General features: G+C 43.8%; 1 protein-coding gene and 1 pseudogene across 4 annotated transcripts in view; one reads left to right on the plus strand and one right to left on the minus strand.

Annotated features, from left to right (window-relative positions):
• The window catches only part of Prr14l (proline rich 14 like), a 63,461-nt gene that overhangs the window by 12,552 nt on the left and 31,406 nt on the right, over positions 1-19,503 (plus strand). For all 4 annotated transcript variants that reach the window (XR_007980300.1, XR_007980299.1, XM_052199576.1 and 1 more), the window contains 3 exons: positions 7,747-7,819; positions 13,008-13,061; positions 13,496-18,101. Coding sequence is in view for 2 of the 4 variants with exons in the window: in XM_052199576.1 (XP_052055536.1) it covers positions 7,747-7,819; positions 13,008-13,061; positions 13,496-18,101 (4,733 nt within the window). In the remaining 2 variants the exon portion in view is untranslated. The remainder of the gene's footprint in view (positions 1-7,746; positions 7,820-13,007; positions 13,062-13,495; positions 18,102-19,503) is intronic.
• On the minus strand, positions 9,608-10,854 carry LOC127696224 (60S ribosomal protein L35a-like; annotated as a pseudogene).

Genomic DNA, 19,503 nt, shown 5'->3' on the forward strand with positions numbered 1-19,503 from the left:
GACATCATTAGGTAGCAGTAGTTCCTAGTCATTCTCAGGTCACAAAGCTTGTGAACACTGCAAACCTCTCAGACAAGGAGACCTGCCATTTGCACAGCATTTGGATATATAAAATCAGATGACCTTAAAATAAGAAACCTTACTAATCTGACAGACTACCAAACAGTCAGGAGACAGCTGATGTTAGGCATAGTGGTCAGCTTGTTATTTAAGAGGCTGAAGGAAGAAGATTGGCATCTGTTCAAGACCAGCCTGGGCTACACAGTGAACGTCAGTTGAGTCAGAACTGTATAGCAAGACTCTGACAATTAAGAAGGAAAGAAAGCAAGACATCAAGCCAATTAAGTAAAGATATTTGTACATATAATTTATAGAGCAATATCTTGCCTTATGCAAAGAAAATTATTTGTTTGTTTTGTGTTTGAGACAAGGTCTCTCTATGTAGTCCTGGCTATTGAACTCGTTATGTGGACCAGACTAGCCTCGAACTTAGAGATTCATCTGTTTCTGCTTCTGCCTCCTGGTGCTGAGATTAAAGGCATGTGTTAGCATACATAGAGAATCTTTTTCTTTTTCTTTTTCTTTCTTTGGGGTTTTTGTTGTTGTTGTTTTGAGATAGGATTTCTCTGAGGTAGCCCTGGCTGTACTGGAACTTAACTTGCAGAACAGGCTTCTTAGTCTCAAGCTCAGAGATCATGCTGCCTCTCCCTCCCACATGCTGGGATCAAAGGCGTGCACCACCACTACCACTGGCTCATAAAGAATTCTTGACCTGATGAATTAAGAGACAAAACCTGGCTGGGAATGGTGGTATATACCTGTAATCCTAACACTCATTTTAAAAGTTAAGTGTCTTGTTGATTTTCTAAAAGAACCAACTCCTGGTTTTGTCAGTTCTTTGTATTGTTCTTTTTGTTTCTACTTGGTTGATTTCAGCCCTGGGTTTTGTTTATTTCCTGCTGTCTACTCTTCTTGGGTGTATTTGCTTCTTTTTTTTTGTTGTTGTTTTAGAGATGCTAGTGTATGCTCTCTCCATTTTCTTTTTGGAGGCGCTCAGAGCTGTTTTCCTCTAGCACTGCTTTCATTGTGTCCCATAAGTTTGGGTATGTTGTGTCTTAATTTTCATTAAATTCTAAAACATCTTTAATTTCTTTATTTTTTTCAAGATAGATAAACCCTTAGCTAGACTAACCAAAGAGCACAGAGACAGTATCTAAATTAACAAAATCAGAAAAGGGAGCTATAACAACAGAAACTGAGGAAATTAAAGAAAAAAATTCTACTATAAAAGCCTATATTCAACAAAACTGGAAAATCTGGATGAAATGGACATTTTTCTAGACAGATACCAAATATCAAAGTTAAGTCAGGATCAGATAAACCACCTAAACAGTTCCATAACCCCTAAAGAAATAGAAGCAGTCATTAAAAGTCTCCCAACCGCCAGGCAGTGGTGGTACACTCCTGTAATCCCAGCACTCTGGGAGGCAGAGGCAGGCGGATTTCTGAGTTCGAGGCCAGCCTGGTCTACAGAGTGAGTTCCAGGACAGCCAGGGCTACCCAGAGAAACCCTGTCTCAAAAAAACCAAAATAAAAAATCCCAAAAAAAAAAGGCTCCCAACAAAAAAGAAAAGCCCAAGACCAGATGGTTTTAGTGCAGAATTCTATCAAACCTTCAAAGATAACCTAATACCAGTACTCTTCAAACTGTTCCACAAAATAGAAACAGAAGGAACACTACTCAGTTCATTCTATGAAGCCACAGTTATGCTGAGTATTCTCCCTTGGAGATGAAACAGTTTCTGTCTAATCAGGAACTTTCACAATTTCTTTTCATAGAGGACTTCATAAGAGATTTTTTTCTTTTACTTCTATCATATGTAATGTTTCAAATAGATTTTAGAAACTGATTGAGGGCATATTACTTTTAGCTTCAGAAGACATCATGTAGATTTCAGAGGCATTTAACTATTATAGATTATTTTGATGACTTAATTGTCAATACTGGGTTGTATATTTTAAAATAAATTTTATTAGTTTAATTAAAAATAAAAAAGTTAACAACTTATATACTTCAACCATGAGATACATTTTTCAGTCATTTAGAAGGTAGATGTTGGGTTTATTGGGTACCGTCTGTCCCAGCACTGGGCTCCGTAGAGGAGTCAGGATCCAGGCGCTCAACATGAGCTTCAGCTACAGAGCAAAGCCATCTACCAAAGTAGATGACACTCTGTGTCAGGACAAACATGAAAACATACATTAATAACATTTAAATGGTGGCTGGAGAGATGGCTCAGAGCTTAAGAGCACCAACTGCTTTTCCAGAGGTCCTGAGTTCAATTCCCAGCAACCACATGGTGGCTCACAACTATCTATAATTGGATCTGATGCCCTCTTCTGAAGACAGCTAAAGTGTACTCATATATAGAAAAAACAATAAATCTTATTTTTTAAAAAAAAAAACACTTAAATATAAACCAGCAAAAAGTAGTTCTTTCTTGCTTTAGAGTTGTGTAAAATCTTGTAACTATTAGTTTCATTTATTTGATGAGGAATATTTCATTATTGGAAGAAAATGAACTTTTTTTTTTTTTTTTTTTTTTTTTTTTGGATTTGGTTTTTTCGAGACAGGGTTTCTCTGTATAGCCCTGGCTGTCCTGGAACTCACTCTGTAGACAAGGCTGGCCTTGAACTCAGAAATCCGCCTGCCTCTGCCTCCCAGAGTGCTGGGATTACAGGCGTGCACCACCACTGCCCGGCTGAGAATGAACTTTTTAAATTATGTATTTTTATTTATTTATTTATTTATTTAAGTATGCAAGTACAATCTTGCTTTCATCAGACACACCAGAAGAGGGCATCTGATTTCTTTGTTGGTGGTGTTGGTGTTGGTGGTGTTTTTGTTTTTGTTTTTTTTTTTGAGACAGGGTTTCCCTGTGTAGCCCTGGCTGTCCTGGAACTCATTCTGTAGACCAAGCTGGCCTCGAACTCAGAAATCCGTCTGCCTCTGCCAAGTGCTGGGATAACAGGCATGCGCCACCACCGCCCGGCTTATTGTATTTCATATACTACTACTTGTACACTGGACAACCAGTTGGCGTCTTTTTCCCTGAGGAAGACCACCTCTCCTGCTCTCAGCTTTCTTCAGTTGCCTCTGCTTTTTCTGTAATGGATGAGGAAAAGTCCATTATCCTACACACATAATTTAAGAATTTATTTTTCAGTTTTATGCGTCTGAATATTTTGCCTGTGTGTATGTGCATCATGTGTGTGCCTGGTGCCCGTGGAGGGCTGAAGAGGACTTCAGATCTTGGAACTGGAGTTATTGATAGCTGGGAGCACCCAGGTAGTTGCTGGGACCCAAACCTAGGTCCTGTACAAGGACGAGACTGCTCCTTAAAATAGTGAAGGAGGAAGTTTATTGTGGATAAAAGGGAGAGCATAGCCAGAGGCAGTGGACTCTGGGAGAGTCCAGAGTGGACTAAGTGACTTATGTAGTCAAGTAGGGAGAGGTGGGAGGAGGGGAAGGAGCCAGGTGCAGCAGCCAGGAGGCCAGAGATACCAAAGGGGATGGTAACCAAAATGTCTGAATTATATTAAGGAAGATTCTCTTGGGGAAGGGCAGCCCAGCCCAGCCCCTGGGCTGGAGAGTTGGGGTGCAGGCCAGCCATACCCTGAAACAGGGAGGGACTGAGGGATGCTGGGAGAACTTGATAGCTGGGTCTGCATTGGTGTGTTAAATAGCTACTTCAACCTTTTGTCCTGGATTTAAAAGTTAACAGAGGCACCGTTTCTCCATTCTGAACCTCTTTTAGGCTAGCCTCCAGCTCAGATCCACTTGTCTCTTCCTCCTGAGTGCTGGGATTAAAGGTGTGCACCACCACCACCTAGCATTTTTATTTTTTATTTTTCCTGGAAACCTCGCTTTCCCAAGCCTTTTTTTTTTTTAAGATTTTATTTGTATGACTACACTGTAGCTGTCTTCAGACACAAGAGAAGAGGGCATCAGATTCCATTACAGATGGCTTTGAGCCACCACCATGTGGTTGCTGGGAATTGAACTCAGAACCTCTGGAAGAGCAGCCTGTGCTCTTAACTGCTGAGCCATTTCTCCAGCCCTGCACTTTATTTTATTTTATTTTATTTAACCTTAAGAAAACAGTACCTGAGAAAGGTACAGGGGAAAGACCAGCTACAGGAGCCAACCTCAACTCTGAAATGATGTTTTCAGTTCTGAACTCTATTCTTGTAGGAGAAAACTGAAAATGATGGTACATGTGAGATTTCCTATGGAGGCTACACTAAAGATTGGTCTTATTTCAGAGCTACAGCAATGATGGATATAGCCTGTGGTGTCCTCCCCACAGTGAGGACGCACTGAAAATCCTCTCTGCCCCACCAGGCTTGTTAGTGATTGTTGCTGAGTCGAGGTTGTAGAATGTTTGTTTTTTTAATTGCTCTTTTCTCTTCAATAATGGTAGATGAACCTGGGTTGAATATGTTATAAAAAGTTTTGGTTCCAGGGTGTAATAATTGTACTGAAGGCGTAAGAAAAAGTTACTGCTTTTCAGCCACGGCATACACATTTTGGAGAATGTCCTGGATTTGAAGGAAAGGAACCTTGTAGTAAGGAGACAGCTGGTGATTGTTTGAAGCATGCTATGAAATTCATTTTTTCATGGTGTGTTCACAAGACACCCAGTTTTTATGATTTATGTCAATTTATTTAAAGGTTGCTGAACTTAATACTGTCCAGATTACTACTATGTCCCTGCCCCGGCAGTCTCTGATCCTAACAGAAGCTTGCCATAGTTGTCAGGAGGTTGCTGTTTATCCCCCAGAGTCCACGAGGTGGGAAGCCCGGCCAGTGCCTAACGTTAGCTTGCTACTCTGATGGCCGGAGAATCTGGGTTCACTCCCTAGCACCTACACTGAGCTGCTCACAACTGCCTATAAAACTTTAAACCGTGTGTGTGTGTGTGTGTGTGTGTGTATTTGTATGCAGCACGTGTGTAGGTGGGTGCCTTCAGAAGCAGACAGTGCCTGAGATCCTGGGAACGAGTTGCCACCATGTGGGTCGTGAGAATGAACTTGGGTCCTCTCTAAGAGCAGCCTGTGTTTTTAACCACAAAGCCATCTCTCCAGCTCCTAATGAAGGGATTTCCTGTTGGAAATAAATAAAATTTCAGGGACCTAAAAGTGAAAAGTCTTGGCAGCTGAGGAGATGGCTCCCTCAGCAAATGCTTGCTGGCTGTGTCAGCCCGAGGACCCGAGCTTTTCCCCTGCACTCACATACAAGCCAAGAGCGTAGGACACTGGAATCAGGAGATTGTCTGCACTCTCACTGAGCAGCCCAACCTATCCTTATCACCAAGAGACCCTTTCTCAATGTCTTTTTCAAGGTTTCTATTCCTGAACAAACATCATGACCAAGAAGCAAACTGGGAAGGAAAGGGTTTATTCAACTTACACTTCCACACTGCTGTTCATCACTAAAGGAAGTCAGGACTGGAACTCAAGCAGGTCAGGAAGCAGGAGCTGATGCAGAGGCCACGGAGGGATGTGACTTACTGGCTTGCTTCCCCTGGCTTGCTCAGCTTGCTTTCTCCAGGGATGGTACCACCCACAACGCCCCCCCCCCCCCATCACTAATTTAGAAAATGCCCTACAGCTGGATCTCATGGAGGCATTTCCTCATCTGAAGCTCTTTTCTCTGTGACAAAACTCCAACCTGTGTCAAGTTGACACACAAAACCAGCCAGTACACTCAAGAAACAAGGTGAGGGCTGGTTGAGATGATTCTAACCATAAAGGTGCTTCCTGTACAAGCCACAAGTCCTGAGCTTGATCCTAAGGACTCAAGTAAAGATGGAAGGAGAGAATCAATTTCATAAAATTGTTCTCTGCTTCCACATGTGCAGAGGCACATGCCCTCCCCACAGTCACATACAAAATGAGGCTGAGGATGCAGATGGCTCTGAGGAACAACATCCAATGTGAACGCCTAGCCTCCCGCTGTACTTACAGATAGATACCTATGCATGCACACGGGTGTGTACACGTGATGGAAACAAGCATTTTAAAGAAGTTGATATGGATAGGCTGTTCTTGGGTCTGCAGGGCACTATTGCTCCCCAGTTGCTTGTCTAAAGCAGACAGGGCTGCATCTAAAGCATGTTGATGGGTTGTAAGAGTTTTCTCTGACTTACCATTGGTGACTCACTTAAGCTGAAGGTTTTCTGAATTGAGAGACAGGAAAATTCCTTTAAAATTACCGAGTTTTTTTTTCTCCTCTACATACAAAGGTGTAGGGAAATGGGAGATCCATCTAGAGATAAAACTTCTCTTTCATTAGAATGTTGGCAGTTGAATCCAGGGCTCTGTCCAGTTCATTAGGCACCATACCAGTTGCGCTGTGCCCCCAGCCCTATACTATCTTTGTCCGACTCAGTAGCCTAGAGGCTGGCTCTTAAGTCTGTGAGTCTTCTGCAAGAGCCACACCCAGGAGCATGCTTTCTTACCCTTTTTTGATTGGTTCTGTTTTTGAGAGGCTAGAGTTGGTTCAGAGGTTAAAAGCACTTGCTCTTGCTGAAGATCTGGGTTTGATTGGCAGCTCTGGGTTTATTTATCTGTAATTGTAACTCTAGGGAATCTGACACCCTCTTCTGACCCCTGCAGATACCAGGCACACATACAGGTAAAACATACACAGAAAAATAAATGAATTAAAAGCATGAACAAAAACCGGGGCCGAAAACATGGTTCAGTGGTTGGGAGTACTTGTTTTTCCAGAGGCTCCTAGTTCAAGCCTCAGCAACCACATGGCAGCTGTGGCCCTCTTCTGGCCTACAAGGGTACTGCATGTAGGCCAATAAATTTTGTGTGTTGTGTGTACACACACACATTTTAAATTTAAAAAAAAAATCTTTTAGGACTTTTATTTTGAAGTAATTTGTGACTTACATAAAACTGAAAAGGCAGGACAAAAGTTCAAAACTGAAATTAAGCCTCAGTTTAGGAGGTTTTTTTTGGGGTTTTTTTTTTGTTTGTTTGTTTGTTTGTTTTGTTTGTTTTTTTTAATACAAAGTTTGACTTGATGGCCAGGAACTTCTTATGTGGACCAGCCTGGACTTGACCTGCCTCTGTGGTGCTGGCATTAAAAGTCACAAACTCAGTCATTAACTTCCCAATTTTCTCATTGATTTGCAGGTATCTAAAAATTCTCCAGCAGTTTCTGTTCTTGAGATCCAGCTAGCTCCTCCTTTTCCTTTTCTTGTTCTCAACAACCCCTCTCTAAAGTTGTGAAGGGAACTAGAGGGGGCTGTAGGCAGCTCTGAGCTGCATGCCTGAGCACAGAGAAACTTCGGTCCTGCACTGGCTCAAGCTGCTACTAAGTGCTCCTGTCCATCTAACTCATCTCTTGATTTCAGAAGGCACTTACAGGAGCTGCATGCTGATACACACCTTCAGCCCCACCACTCAAGAAGCTGAGGCAGGAGGAACACTGCTGTTTTAGTCCCACTTAGGTGCTCTGTTTGCATCTGCTTCAAGCTCAAATTCCAGAGAAGTAATCCTTTTTATTTATTAACCTAAATTTGAGCTTTTCTTCAGTTCTCAATTCCTGTGACTGTTGGCAACAATCCTGGCCTTACACTGATCTCTGAAATAATAACTGGTGTTATTATACCTCTGGGCTCACATACCTCTGTGTCTTCTGTTGACTGTGGGGTTTTCTTGCTGCAGGATATCCTCCTGAGACAATCCAGCAAAGGACCTATGTGTGCAGACCTCCCTGGAGATCCACGAACGAACAGAGGTATGGTACTTCTTTTGTTGTTGGGTTTTGCTTTTATCGAGACAAGATCTCACTTAGTCCTGGCTGACCTGGAACTCATGCCCACCGCCTCTGCCCTTAAATGCTTGGATTCAAAGATGGGCATTATCCGTGGGAAGGCTTTTGTTCTGTTTTCGTTTTTTATGATTTGCTTGTTGTTTATGTGCATGCGTGAGCTTGCCTAAGCATGTGTGTCCACATGTGCAGGAGCCAGTGGCGGCCAGAGGAGGGGTCAGACCTGGTGGACCTAGTTAAAGGCAGTTGTGAGTGACAGTATGAGGTAGTGGGTCCCCAAACAGGGCCTATTGCAAGAACAGTAAAGCATTCTTAATTACTAAACCATGTTTCCAGGCCCCAATTTGGGGTTTATTATGAAAAGGTTTAGTTGTCTTCTTTTGGATAGCTGCCAGAATACACTCTTAGTGAGAATAGTGTTTGCTTGATTGCTTGAGATCAGTTTTCTCTGTGTAGCTGTGGCTGTCTTGAAACTTGGTCTATAGACCAGATTGGCCTCAAACTCATACACCCTGCCTCTGTTTTGGGAGTGCTAGGATCACATGTGTGGCCCACCATTCCCCAGCTCTCTTAGTTTTCTTTACCATGTTTCGCTTGTTGTCGCCCAGTTGAGGAAGGGTGAGTGGAGAAAGAAACAGAAGAGAAGGGTCAAGGACAGAGGCTGGGCTGGAAGGTGTTCCAAGGAGGCCAAGTGTGACCTGACTGCACAGGGAGGGCTGAGGCTAAGGTGGAGGCTGAGTCCTGGCGTTGCATAGCCTGTGGTCTTCCACTTTGATCTTCTGGTCTTGAGATCAGATCATGATCTGGCATTTGGCAAGCAGTATGTGTGTGGTCTCTGGGGGCTAAAGCTAGCCCAAAGTTAGCACCCGTGGCTTTCCAATCTTTCCATAGTACTGAACTCGGAATCAATCATTCTGCAGGCACAGGTTCTTTGTTGTCTTTGAGACAGGGTTTCTCTGGGCCATCCTGGCTGCCTCGGAATTTGATCTATAGACCAGGCTGGCCTAGAACTCAGAGATCTGTCTGACTTTGCCACCAGAGTTCTAGAATTAAAGATGTGTATCACCATGCCTGACCTTTAATATTTATCTTTTTGTTTTGTTTGTTTTTCAAGACAGGATTTCTCTGTATACCCCTGGCTTGTCCTGGAACTAACTCAACTCTGTAGACCAGACTGGCCTCGAACTCAGAGATCCGTGCATCAATACATCAACATCTTCCTTTCAGGACTTTCTGTTTTCCCACCCCCTAACACCCTTCACCCCTTGTCAGGGTCTTACTATATAGTCCTGGCTTTCCTGGAAGTGTCTGTGTAGACTCTCCTCCGGATCAAGTGTCCCAAAGTTTCCATTGCCTCTCAGAGACATGCTCTTGGCTAAGCAGTGTTCAAAAACACTTCAGAATAAAAACATAACAGCCGGAGAGGCTTAGAAGTGGCTTCAGAGGGGTAAGACCAAAGTAGCTATGGGGCTGTTTCACAAGGGGGTCTGTCCTGTCCAGACACATTCAGACCAGTACTCTCCTTGTCTGCTCATTTGGGGGGCTTTTATTTGTTGAAACTGGTTCTGTGTAGCCTGGGCTTGCTTTGAACATGTCTGTAGAACAAGCTGGCCTTAAACTCACAGAGGTCCTCCTGCCTCTGCTTTCTGAGTACTGGTCAGGGCTGACTTTGAACACCTTGCCTCTACTTTTCTTTCCTTTTTTTTTTTTTTCAAAGAGCACAAATATACTTTTATTTATTTACTCTCCATTAGTTTAAATCCAGGACGGGTACAGCATCACACGGATTCTGGGTCCAATGGCCTTTGCAGGAAGGTTGCTTCGGAATTTGGCACGAACCATGCCACTGTTTCTGTGGGCCTGGGTTACTTTTACCCAGATCACTCTGGCTTTGTTTGGTTTGTCTCCAGGAGTCACTGTATGGCTTTTTGCTTTATACACATAAGCATACATCTTACAACTCAGTTTCATCTCGGGCATAAAGACCTTCAATTTTAAGAAGAGCCGTGTGCTGTCTTGGTTTCAGGACACCTCGCTTGTAGCCAGCAAAAGTGGCCCAGCACCACAGCCTTCCAGACGGACTTGCTTTCAGAAGGCCTGTGCCCGGCAGGCCTCCACTGCCCGGGCTTACAGAAGGTTGTTGCAACTCAATGGGATTAGGACCATTTCACTTGCAAGTTAATCTCTTATATATAAAGTTCAAGATGGCAGAACGAGCTTGTCTCTACTTTTCAAATGCTAGAATTGTGGGTCTGTACTGTCACACCCAGTGTTCATGCTGAGAAATTCACAGACGGATCATTATTTGGGATGACATGAAAAGCAGCTTATTTCACAATGCTAAATACTGTGTAGAGAATTGGAGATGACTTTTTTTAGTAATTCATATTTACGTAAACTGTTGACATCCAGTGTACATTTATCCAGTGTTTACTACTTCTCCATGTCCTAGGTCGGGGAGTGTAGTTCAGCCGCAGAGCGTGTGCCTAAGCATGTGTGTGTTGCTGGGTTCAATTGCTAGTACTCCAGATAAGAAACTCATTAGGCCGGGGCAGTGGTGGTGCATGCATTTAATCCTAGCACAATAGAAGCAGAGGCAGGTGGATTTCTGAGTTCGAGGCCAGCCTTGTCTACAGAGTGAGTTCCAGGGCGGCCAGGGCTACACAGAGAAACCCTGTCTTGGGGGGAAAAGAAAAAAAAAAAAGAAACTCATTAGGTTCCCCCCACCCCACGTATTGCTAGCTTTATACCTGCCAGGCAAGCTTCCTATCACTGAATTATACCTGCAACCCATATTCTAAATATTTTTAAATGCTATTCTGAATGTTATCATTTTAACTATTCTTATATGTAGAATCTTATATTTAAGAATCAAAGAGAAAATACTGCAAGTACTGTTCCAGGCAGTGTTTGCATGTTATTTAATCCTCTATAGCATTGAGATAAGTGCACTTACCATGCTTTCTACAGAAGAACTTGAGGCTCAGGAAAATTAGTACCATAGAGTTGAGGGGTTCAGAGTTCTGGCTGCCTCTGAACAAGGGTTGGGGCTCCTGTTCTGTTTCCCTCCTGCTGGCATCATAGGTGTGTCTGAAGTAAAATTCCTTCACACACTCTGCATTGCACACTGAAAGGTGGGCTGGTTGTTGTTGTTTGCTTGCTTTGTGAGTTTCCTAATGGCCGTGTTCATCCTAACTCAGAAGTGATGGAGTAAACTGAGCTTGCATGTTCCTGTTACTCAGCCTCACAGCGATCAGCACAGCTTACAGAAGGGCAGTTGTTGCAACTCATTGGGTTCAGGACCATTTCACTTGCAAGTTAATCTCATATTTATATACAAAGTTCTACACATAACTGGTTTTGTTGTTGCTGTTGTTGTTGTGTTTCCTGACTTGTTTCTGGCAGTGCTAGGGATTGAACCTGTGGCTTTTCTAATGCTAGGCATGGACTCTACCACTGAGTCACAGTACCAGCTTTAACTATTCCTTTACAAAGAGCTGTTTTATTTATATCTAATTTCAGGTAATACGATGATCATCAAATAATAAGAACTGTTGTAATAACAGTTTATTGTGATCAGTAGGTAGATGGACTAGTTTTACCCTAGCTAGGATTGACGCCAGTGCTCTGTCACTCAACTTTCTTCTTAACCTTCTCAGCTTTATTTTGAGTTGCCTGGGTTGACCTGGGACACACTTTGTAGCTCTGACAGTCGTAGATCTTGCCATCCTGCCTCAGCCCCTGAGAAGCTGCTATTGCAAACTGACATCACCAGGGCCTCCTAGTAGTGTTTTAAATTAGTAGCATGAGCTGGAAAGATGGCACAGAGTTTAAGAGCCCTGGCTACTCTTCCAAAGGACCTGAGTTCAATTCCCATCAACCATATGGTGGCTCATAACCATCTGTAATGAGATCTGGTGCTATCTTCTGGCATGCAGGTATACATGCATATAGAACACTGTACATATACATACATACATACATACATACATACATACATACATACATACATAAATCTATCTTGGACTGGAAAGATGGCTCAGAGGTTAAGAGTGCTGACTGCTCTTCCAGAGGTCTTGATACTGATATTCCCAGTAACCATATGGTGACTCACAACCATTTATAATGAAATCTGGTGCCATCCTCTGGCCTGCAGATATACATGAAATAGAACACTATATACATAAATCAATCAGTCTATCTATCTATCTATCTGTCTATCTTGGGCTGGAGAGATGGCTCAGAGGTTAAGAGCGCTGACTGCTCTTCCAGAGGTCCTGAGTTCAATTCCCAGCAACTACATGGTGGCTCACAACCCTGTAATGGGATCTGATGCACTCCTCTGGGATGTCTGAAGAGAACGACAGTGTACTTGTGATTATAAAAAGATAGAGAGCTATTAAGGTATCTTCTAAATGGTGTGGTGAGGTGTGGGGGAAGGTGTGCCCATGCTGAGGCATCCCTTCCCCAGGAGGGACAGTAGAGTATGGAATAGAGTTTATTCAGGGCATGGGGATGGGGGTTAAGAGGGTAGTAGAGGCAAAGAAAGGCCAAGAGAAGGAGAGAGTAGAGAAGTAGAGGCCGACCATGACCATGTGGAGAGAAGGAGGAAGGGGAGGGGGAGAGAGAAGAGCCCAAGAGGGCAAGGGGGAGAGAGAATTAAGCAGGAAACAGGGGAGAGGGAGGGGAGGGGACAGGCATCCCGTTTTATAATGGGCCAGGCCTACCTGGCTGTGCCAGGTAACTGTGGGGTGGAGCTTAGACAGAATCCTAACAGTACTCACATAAAATAAATAAACATTTCAAATGAACAAAAAACAAAACAACAACAACAAAGCCCAGCAACTTAAGACTTGAGTCAGGCTCAATTTTTACTTGTTACTCAATTATCTAGTATCATCTGAATGCCAAATAACATAATGAAAGGTGGTTTATATTTTTTTCAAAATTGGTTGCTTCTTTGGCTCTTTATCATAGTTTGCAAAGAAACACAAAACTACTAGTATGCCATACTGAGCTTTCTGATTGTCTTCCCAGGTTAGTCTTTCTGTCATTGTTCATTGGATGTATGATGAAATTCATTCAGATAGAGCAGCTTCTTATTTTTATTTTTTAAATTATATACTGATTTGTGTTTGGTTCTCTTTTGTAAAAGGAAATGTACATAATACAACTGGAGCTCTGCCAGAACCCACAGAAGAGAGACAAGGTATGAAAGCCATAGGAACTAGAGGGACAGTGATGGAGGACATTGGGTGGCACTGGGAGTCAGTATCTGTCAGCTGGGAGCAGTGCGCAGACAGGAGCATGACCAGCAGTGAGCTTTGGGGAACCAGAGCTTTACTTTCCACGCTACCTGTAACCTTTTTTTTTTTTTTTTTTTTTTTGTTTTGCTTTGTTTTTGGGATTTGGGATTTTTTTTTTTTTTTTTTTTTTTTTTTTTTGAGACAGGGTTTCTCTGTGTAGCCCTGGCAGTCCTGGAACTGAGTCTGTAGACCAGGCTGGCCTTGAACTCAGAAATCTGCCTGCCTCTGCCTCCCAGAGTGTACCTGTAATCTTTGTGGACTCTGAATTAACAAAAGCAACTCTTAAAGAAAAATACTGTGGAGGATTACTAATGTGGCCTTTGTGTGTCATTACCAGGGAACTGTGCTGTTTCCAGAATGAGCAAGCGGAAGGAAGAGTCTTGTGACTCACACCCTGTCTGTAAAGAAGATGACAATCACCCGCAGAGTTCCAGCCACTGCCAGGAAAAGCACAGCTCTGCACATGACAGTTCTCTCACTACAGGAAGCGGAGATACTATAAAACCCTCAGAAGAAAATTCTAAAATGTTATTTCTCACACCATATTTGTCTGGTCCAAAATCGTTAGAAAACTGTGGTTTTGAAAGCAGTCGATTGATAAAGGCTTCTGCTGAAAAAATGCACAAGGTTGATCAAAGCAAGGACTTCACTTGTGGAGAAGAAATGACTATGGAATCCAGTAACCATAGCAGCTGTCACACTCAAGCTAGTTGTCCCTGTACAGACAGATGTGGTTCTATGCTTAACTCTTTTACTGAAGCCACAGAAATTATGTTTAAAAAAAATGATGTGAAAATTACTTTAGACCTTCATGGTGATTTGATAAACTCTGAGGACCATAGAAAAACTGTTGTTGCTATGACCCATCCTGAGAAACACTTTGAGGAAAGCAGCTTTTCCTTATTTAAGGTGCATATTGAAGATCCTGAACAAACTACTGTAAAGTCCAGTGCATTAAATGGGAAGATTTCCAGTAAAGATGCTAAGTCTGTAGTCTGCATCCAGAGAAATCTGGGTGACTCTCTGCTAAATAAGGCATTATGCAGCAATTTTCTGTCTGAAAGAAAGCCCCTTCAGAGTTTGATGCCAGAAGATCCAGTAAGTTCTGAACATAATGAAATATCAAAACCCAAGAAAGGTACTGCAAAATTATCATCTCCAGAAAAACCTGTTCAGACCTCATGTGACAGCGTCTCACATTTCAGTGACCCCAACATCACCAGTGAGATGTGTGTATGCTCCCCTGACCGAGCACACAAAATAGAGCATGAATGTGTTCCACATCTACAAGTGTCCCTTAGTTCTCAAGACCATGTGACAACTGACTCTCTACCCTGTAGAAACAGAGAAATGCCTTCAGCAACATGCAGAGATATTCAAGAGAGCCATCATTGTCTGGAGAATGGAGTAAATGTTACCCCTGATACTCAAACCATTCCTGCTGAGTCAAAAACAGAAGCCATGTCCCCACAAGGTGACAAAGCCTGTGGTGCCTCTTCATTCGTACAAACCTTCAACATCAAAACAAGCTCAGAAGGGCAAAAGGAAGTCACTGGTGTACATTCCACGTTATCCTCAAGTGTGAGGGGAGCAGCTGGCTCTTCCTTTGTCACTGAATGTCAAAGTGTCCCATCTCAGGATATCTTCAGCTGTCACTGCATAACACAAGATGCATCTGAAAAGAGCATGTGTTCTGCTTTCGATGCCTGTGAACCTAGAAGAGATATTCTGAAAGTCCACAACTGTAAAGTAGAATGTGGAAATGCAGCTCAGTATGGCAATCACTGCTTCCAAAGACCGGAAGGTTTTGTAGAAAATAGCACCCTCTTGGAGAGTGAACCTGCTGGGAGAGAGGTGCAGAGCAGCGTCCTGGGAGGCACGGGCAGAAGTGCAATGGCAGCAGCTGTGTCACATAGTGGTTTTCTGAACGCAGCTACTCATGCGGAAACCAGTGACGAAGGACTAGTTAGAAAGAAACCAGATCAACACAGAGACACTGAAACTTATAAACACAGCATCTCTGCTTATGACACACAAGAACTAAAGCAGTCTGCACACATTCCAAGTCCTGAAACCTTAGTGGACCAGTCTCTGAGTGTTCCTTCATCTCATTTTAAGACCATGTACCAAGCAGCTGAAAGTCTTCACCAGAAAGCAGATGAAGTCTCTGACTGCCAGAGTAACCAAAATAGTCTAGACAGATGCAGATGTGAAGGTGAGCCAGCCAGGGAAGACGGCAGTGGTGACTACCGAGAGACCTTCCCTGAGCTAAGCCACAAGCCAAAGGATCTGATAGTCAGTTCAGGCAGTAAAGTCCCTCAGTCTTGTAGTAGTTTAAAGATAAAAGATCCCAAAAGAGCCTTTGAAAATGTTCCTGGTTCTGAAGAGTTCACACACAGTATGCTAGATGCTATATGTCCAGACTGCACAGATGAACCTACAGAGGGAGTGCTGGATACAGAATCACACAGTCTATCTGGTCATGGTACAAGTCAAGATACACTGGCATGCCACGAGGCTTTAAGAAATAGCTCGTCTCTTCGAGAACTGAATGTTGTATTTAAAGGTACACCTGCTTGGCACTCAGAACTCCCAACTGCTGTAGCTTCAGTAGACTCTCCTGAAATACAAAAATCACGTGAAGAAAAAGTATGCAGATCTCTAAAAGACTATGAAATGGAAGAATGTCCAGACTCTGCCGTTGATCATGAAGTAAAATCTGTTGTAGATCATGAACCAAAAATACGAGCCCTGGATAGAGGAAGTGTATCTTTAAATTATATTCATTGTGAGCATCAGCGTCAAGGAGGATCTGTGATAGAAGAACAGAGACTTGAAGCAAATTCTGAGTTTGGCAAGAAAAGAACCTTTGGATTATCCTTAAAAGACGCAGTGTCTCCTGGGTGCCAAGACTCTACCAGGGTGGTGCATTCTTGTCTGTCTTCTCAGGAACATTCACCAGCTGATGCTCATGATGAAAGGCCTAACAGGAAACATCACTTCAAACCCAAAGATGGTGAAATGCTTTGTGAAAATGTCAAGGATTGCACAGTTCTGTCTGACATGAAAGAAGGAATACCAATGGATTTAAGTAACCCTAGTGAAGAAGATAGCACATGCATCAGTGTGGACAAAAATGTTTGCAAAACTTGTCGCTCTCGTAAGAATTCTATTGATAAACATTTGTCTATGACAATGGAAATAGCAATTAAAATGAATAAAGAAGAAACTAAAGAACATCAGAAGGAACTACTGGGTCACATACCTGTTGGGGAAGCATCTGAAGAGACCATCACCAGAGAAGGTCATGATGGTAATTCTCAGACCCACTTGAAATGCCAGAGATTGCAAAATGTTACTGAAGTCCCACAAAACCAGGGAACTGTGGACTGTGCCTTGCCCAAAGACGAGCGCACACTTCAAAAGGGCACATATGCACTGTTGGAACAACATACATCATCAAAGATGTTTTCAGATGAGATGCAAAACAAGAAGCAACCAGTGGCTGACCAAGATGAGTCCATCATGATGGGAGCAGTCACCCTAAGAAAGCCATCCAAGGACAAAAAAAACAGACAGCTCCAGAGGTTGAAATCCCCCAAAGAAGAAAGTTTATGTCATTCATTAAAGAAAGACATTGAGTTATGCACAGGTACTTGCCTTCCTGGTGCCTCCTGGAAAGAACATGACCCCAGCTTTGCTGGAGGTGACCGAATACACGGTGCCTTCGTGACTCTGTCATATCAGCAAAGATTGCTTCCTGTAAAGAAGCAGCCTCATCGAACCTGTAAGAGAATTTCCTGTCAGGAGCCAGTCACTGTGCGGAGAAAAATAAATAAAGTGAGAAATTCTGATTGTGAAAAGATTTTCTCCAACCCAATCCCCACAAAAGCACACAGACTTCTCAGCCCATGTACTGTGCCTGCCAAGCCATTGGAACCCGAAACTGTAGCTAGTAGCGAGAGCTTGTGTAGCCACATACCAAAGCCGAAGGCTACTCTGTGCCATTCCTTGAGGAGCCTGAGTTGTAGGAAGCCTACCAAAGAATCAGCCTTACTCAACAAGCTGTCTGTCCTTGCCTCCAAACTGACTCTAGCAACAAAGCCCCAGAAACTCAGATATCGGCGATATTCCTCTTCCCTTGTTCCATTGGCTAAAAACTACAAGCGCCTCAGATATAAAAAGCTCCTAGATGGATTTTCACACAATGCAATGCAGCTGGACCCATATTTGGCAGCTACTGGATGGAATAGGGGGTCTAACAGTAGGCCCTTGGCACTTTATTCTCTTGAAGCTGTTAAGATGAGCTTCATAGATTTGAGCAACAAGATGCCGTCACTGCTGTTTGGTATTGAAAACGTTCCATTTTCCTTTCATGTGAAATCAGCATCCGGTTGCATGGCTGAGTCCTCCAGGACTTTTCCTGAGCACTGTGCTCCATCAAGGCTTGCCTTAACAGAGGCCTCCCCGTGCGCAGCTCCATCTCCCAAGTGGACCTTCTCTTTTTTCTTGTCCCATGGTTGCCCTGGGATGGACACATTCAGGGAAGACACTGGCCTCAGTAGTCAGACACACACTCAGGCTCCTCTCGGAGATTACGGAGGCACTGCCATAGTTGAGACCAGAGCAGACTGCTCTGACCTTGGCCTTCACACACTTCTAGCACTTTGTTCACCCGGATGTTACCGAATCTGGACAAAAAGACGGAACTTCAACAGTTCTATGCCTATCATGCAGAGGCTCTTCTTGACCCAGTTTACACAGGGCCTAAAAGGGTTAAGGGCTCCAGCCTCTATAGCAGATAAGGTCTTCTGTTCTCTGCCCTACTCGGTGGGCCGAGTGTTGTCCATTTGGAGCCAGCACGGGCCCTCTTGGACCTTCAGATTGCCAGCTCTTGGTTCCACTCACAGCAAGCAGCAGGGGAGCCTGAGCACCCCCAGCAGGTAAGGGCTGTCTCCTTTTCTTTCATTGTTCTATTGAACATTGTTCTGTTGTATTGTGCCTCCTGCTGCCTGGGAAAGGAGAAGGGCCAGGGCTGGAAAGGCAGGATTGTCTGCTAGGGGCTGCCTCTGTTATATTGTTTTCCTTGGAAAGTCTCTGTTGAGAGTTCAGCAGTAATTCTTGCATATAGAGGCCCCGATTTGCCCACAACATCTTCTCTTACATCTTCACTATTCTTTACATTTTATTCTCTACATTTTACTCTTTGTGTTGCCATCTTGGTTTTTTTTTTTTTTTTTTTCTTTTGAGTCAGGGTCTCAGTATAGCTCTGCTATTGCAATTCACTATACAGACCGATCTGACCTGTCCCTGCCTTTCAAGTGCTGGAATAAAGTTAGGCACTATAACGCCCAGTGTGTGCCTAACTACCTTTCTTTATAGCTTGTTTGCCTGTTTGTTTGTGATACTGTAGCTTAGGCTGGCCCAGAACTCAAGAACACCTTGTTTCAGCCTTGAGTGCTGGCATTACAAGCCTGAGCCGTCATGTCCCAGTTGTGTCTACATTTCTTTCTGTAATATGGCCTTCAGAAATTCATAGTTGCATACCCTGGTTTGGGGACTTTGAGGAATTTGTAGTGAACTGGATAGATTCTTTTTGGGGGAGTTGAGGGGAAGAGGAAGGTTCCTCTGTGTAGCTCTAGCTGTCTTGGAACTCTGTAGATCAGAGATACATTTTTTTTACTAAGCTGTAGTCATTGTGCTGGGCAGGTTCTGAGTATGCTAATCTCTTCACCTGTTAAAACCCATATAAATGCCTATCACTTGCCAATCTGATGTCTTCCTGGATGCTTCTGCTCCATCAGCCTGTCCTTCAGGTGGACCGCTCTTGGCCACATGTTTCTGATCCATTCAACTTAGTAGTGACCCCTTTCCCTCCCCCTCCCTCTTCCCTCTTTTCCCGTCTCCTCCCTCCCCTCTCCCCCTCCCCCTCCCTCTTCCCTCTTTCCCTGTCTTCCCCCCCTCCCCTTTCCCTCTCCCCCTCCCCCTCCTTCTTCCCGCTTTCCCTGTCTTCCCTCTCCCCTTTCCCCCTCCCCTTCCCTCTTTCCCTGTCTTCCCCCTCCCCTTTTCCTCTCCCCCTCTCCCTCTCCCTCCCCTTCCCTCTTTCCCTGTCTTCCCCCTCCCCTTTTCCTCTCCCCCTCTCCCTCTCCCTCCCCCTTCCCTCTTTCCCTGTCTTCTCCTCTCCCCCTCACCCTTCCCTCTTTCCCTGTCTTCCCCCTCCCTCTCCCCCTCTCCCTTCTCTCTTTCCCTGTCTTCTCCTCTCCCCCTCCCCCTTCCCTCTTTCCCTGTCTTCCCCCTCCCCTTTCCCTCTCCCCCATGCCTTGCTTTTCACCCAGATAGCAGCCC

This window comes from Apodemus sylvaticus, chromosome 11, assembly GCF_947179515.1.
Source record: "Apodemus sylvaticus chromosome 11, mApoSyl1.1, whole genome shotgun sequence".
NCBI lineage: Eukaryota > Metazoa > Chordata > Mammalia > Rodentia > Muridae > Apodemus > Apodemus sylvaticus.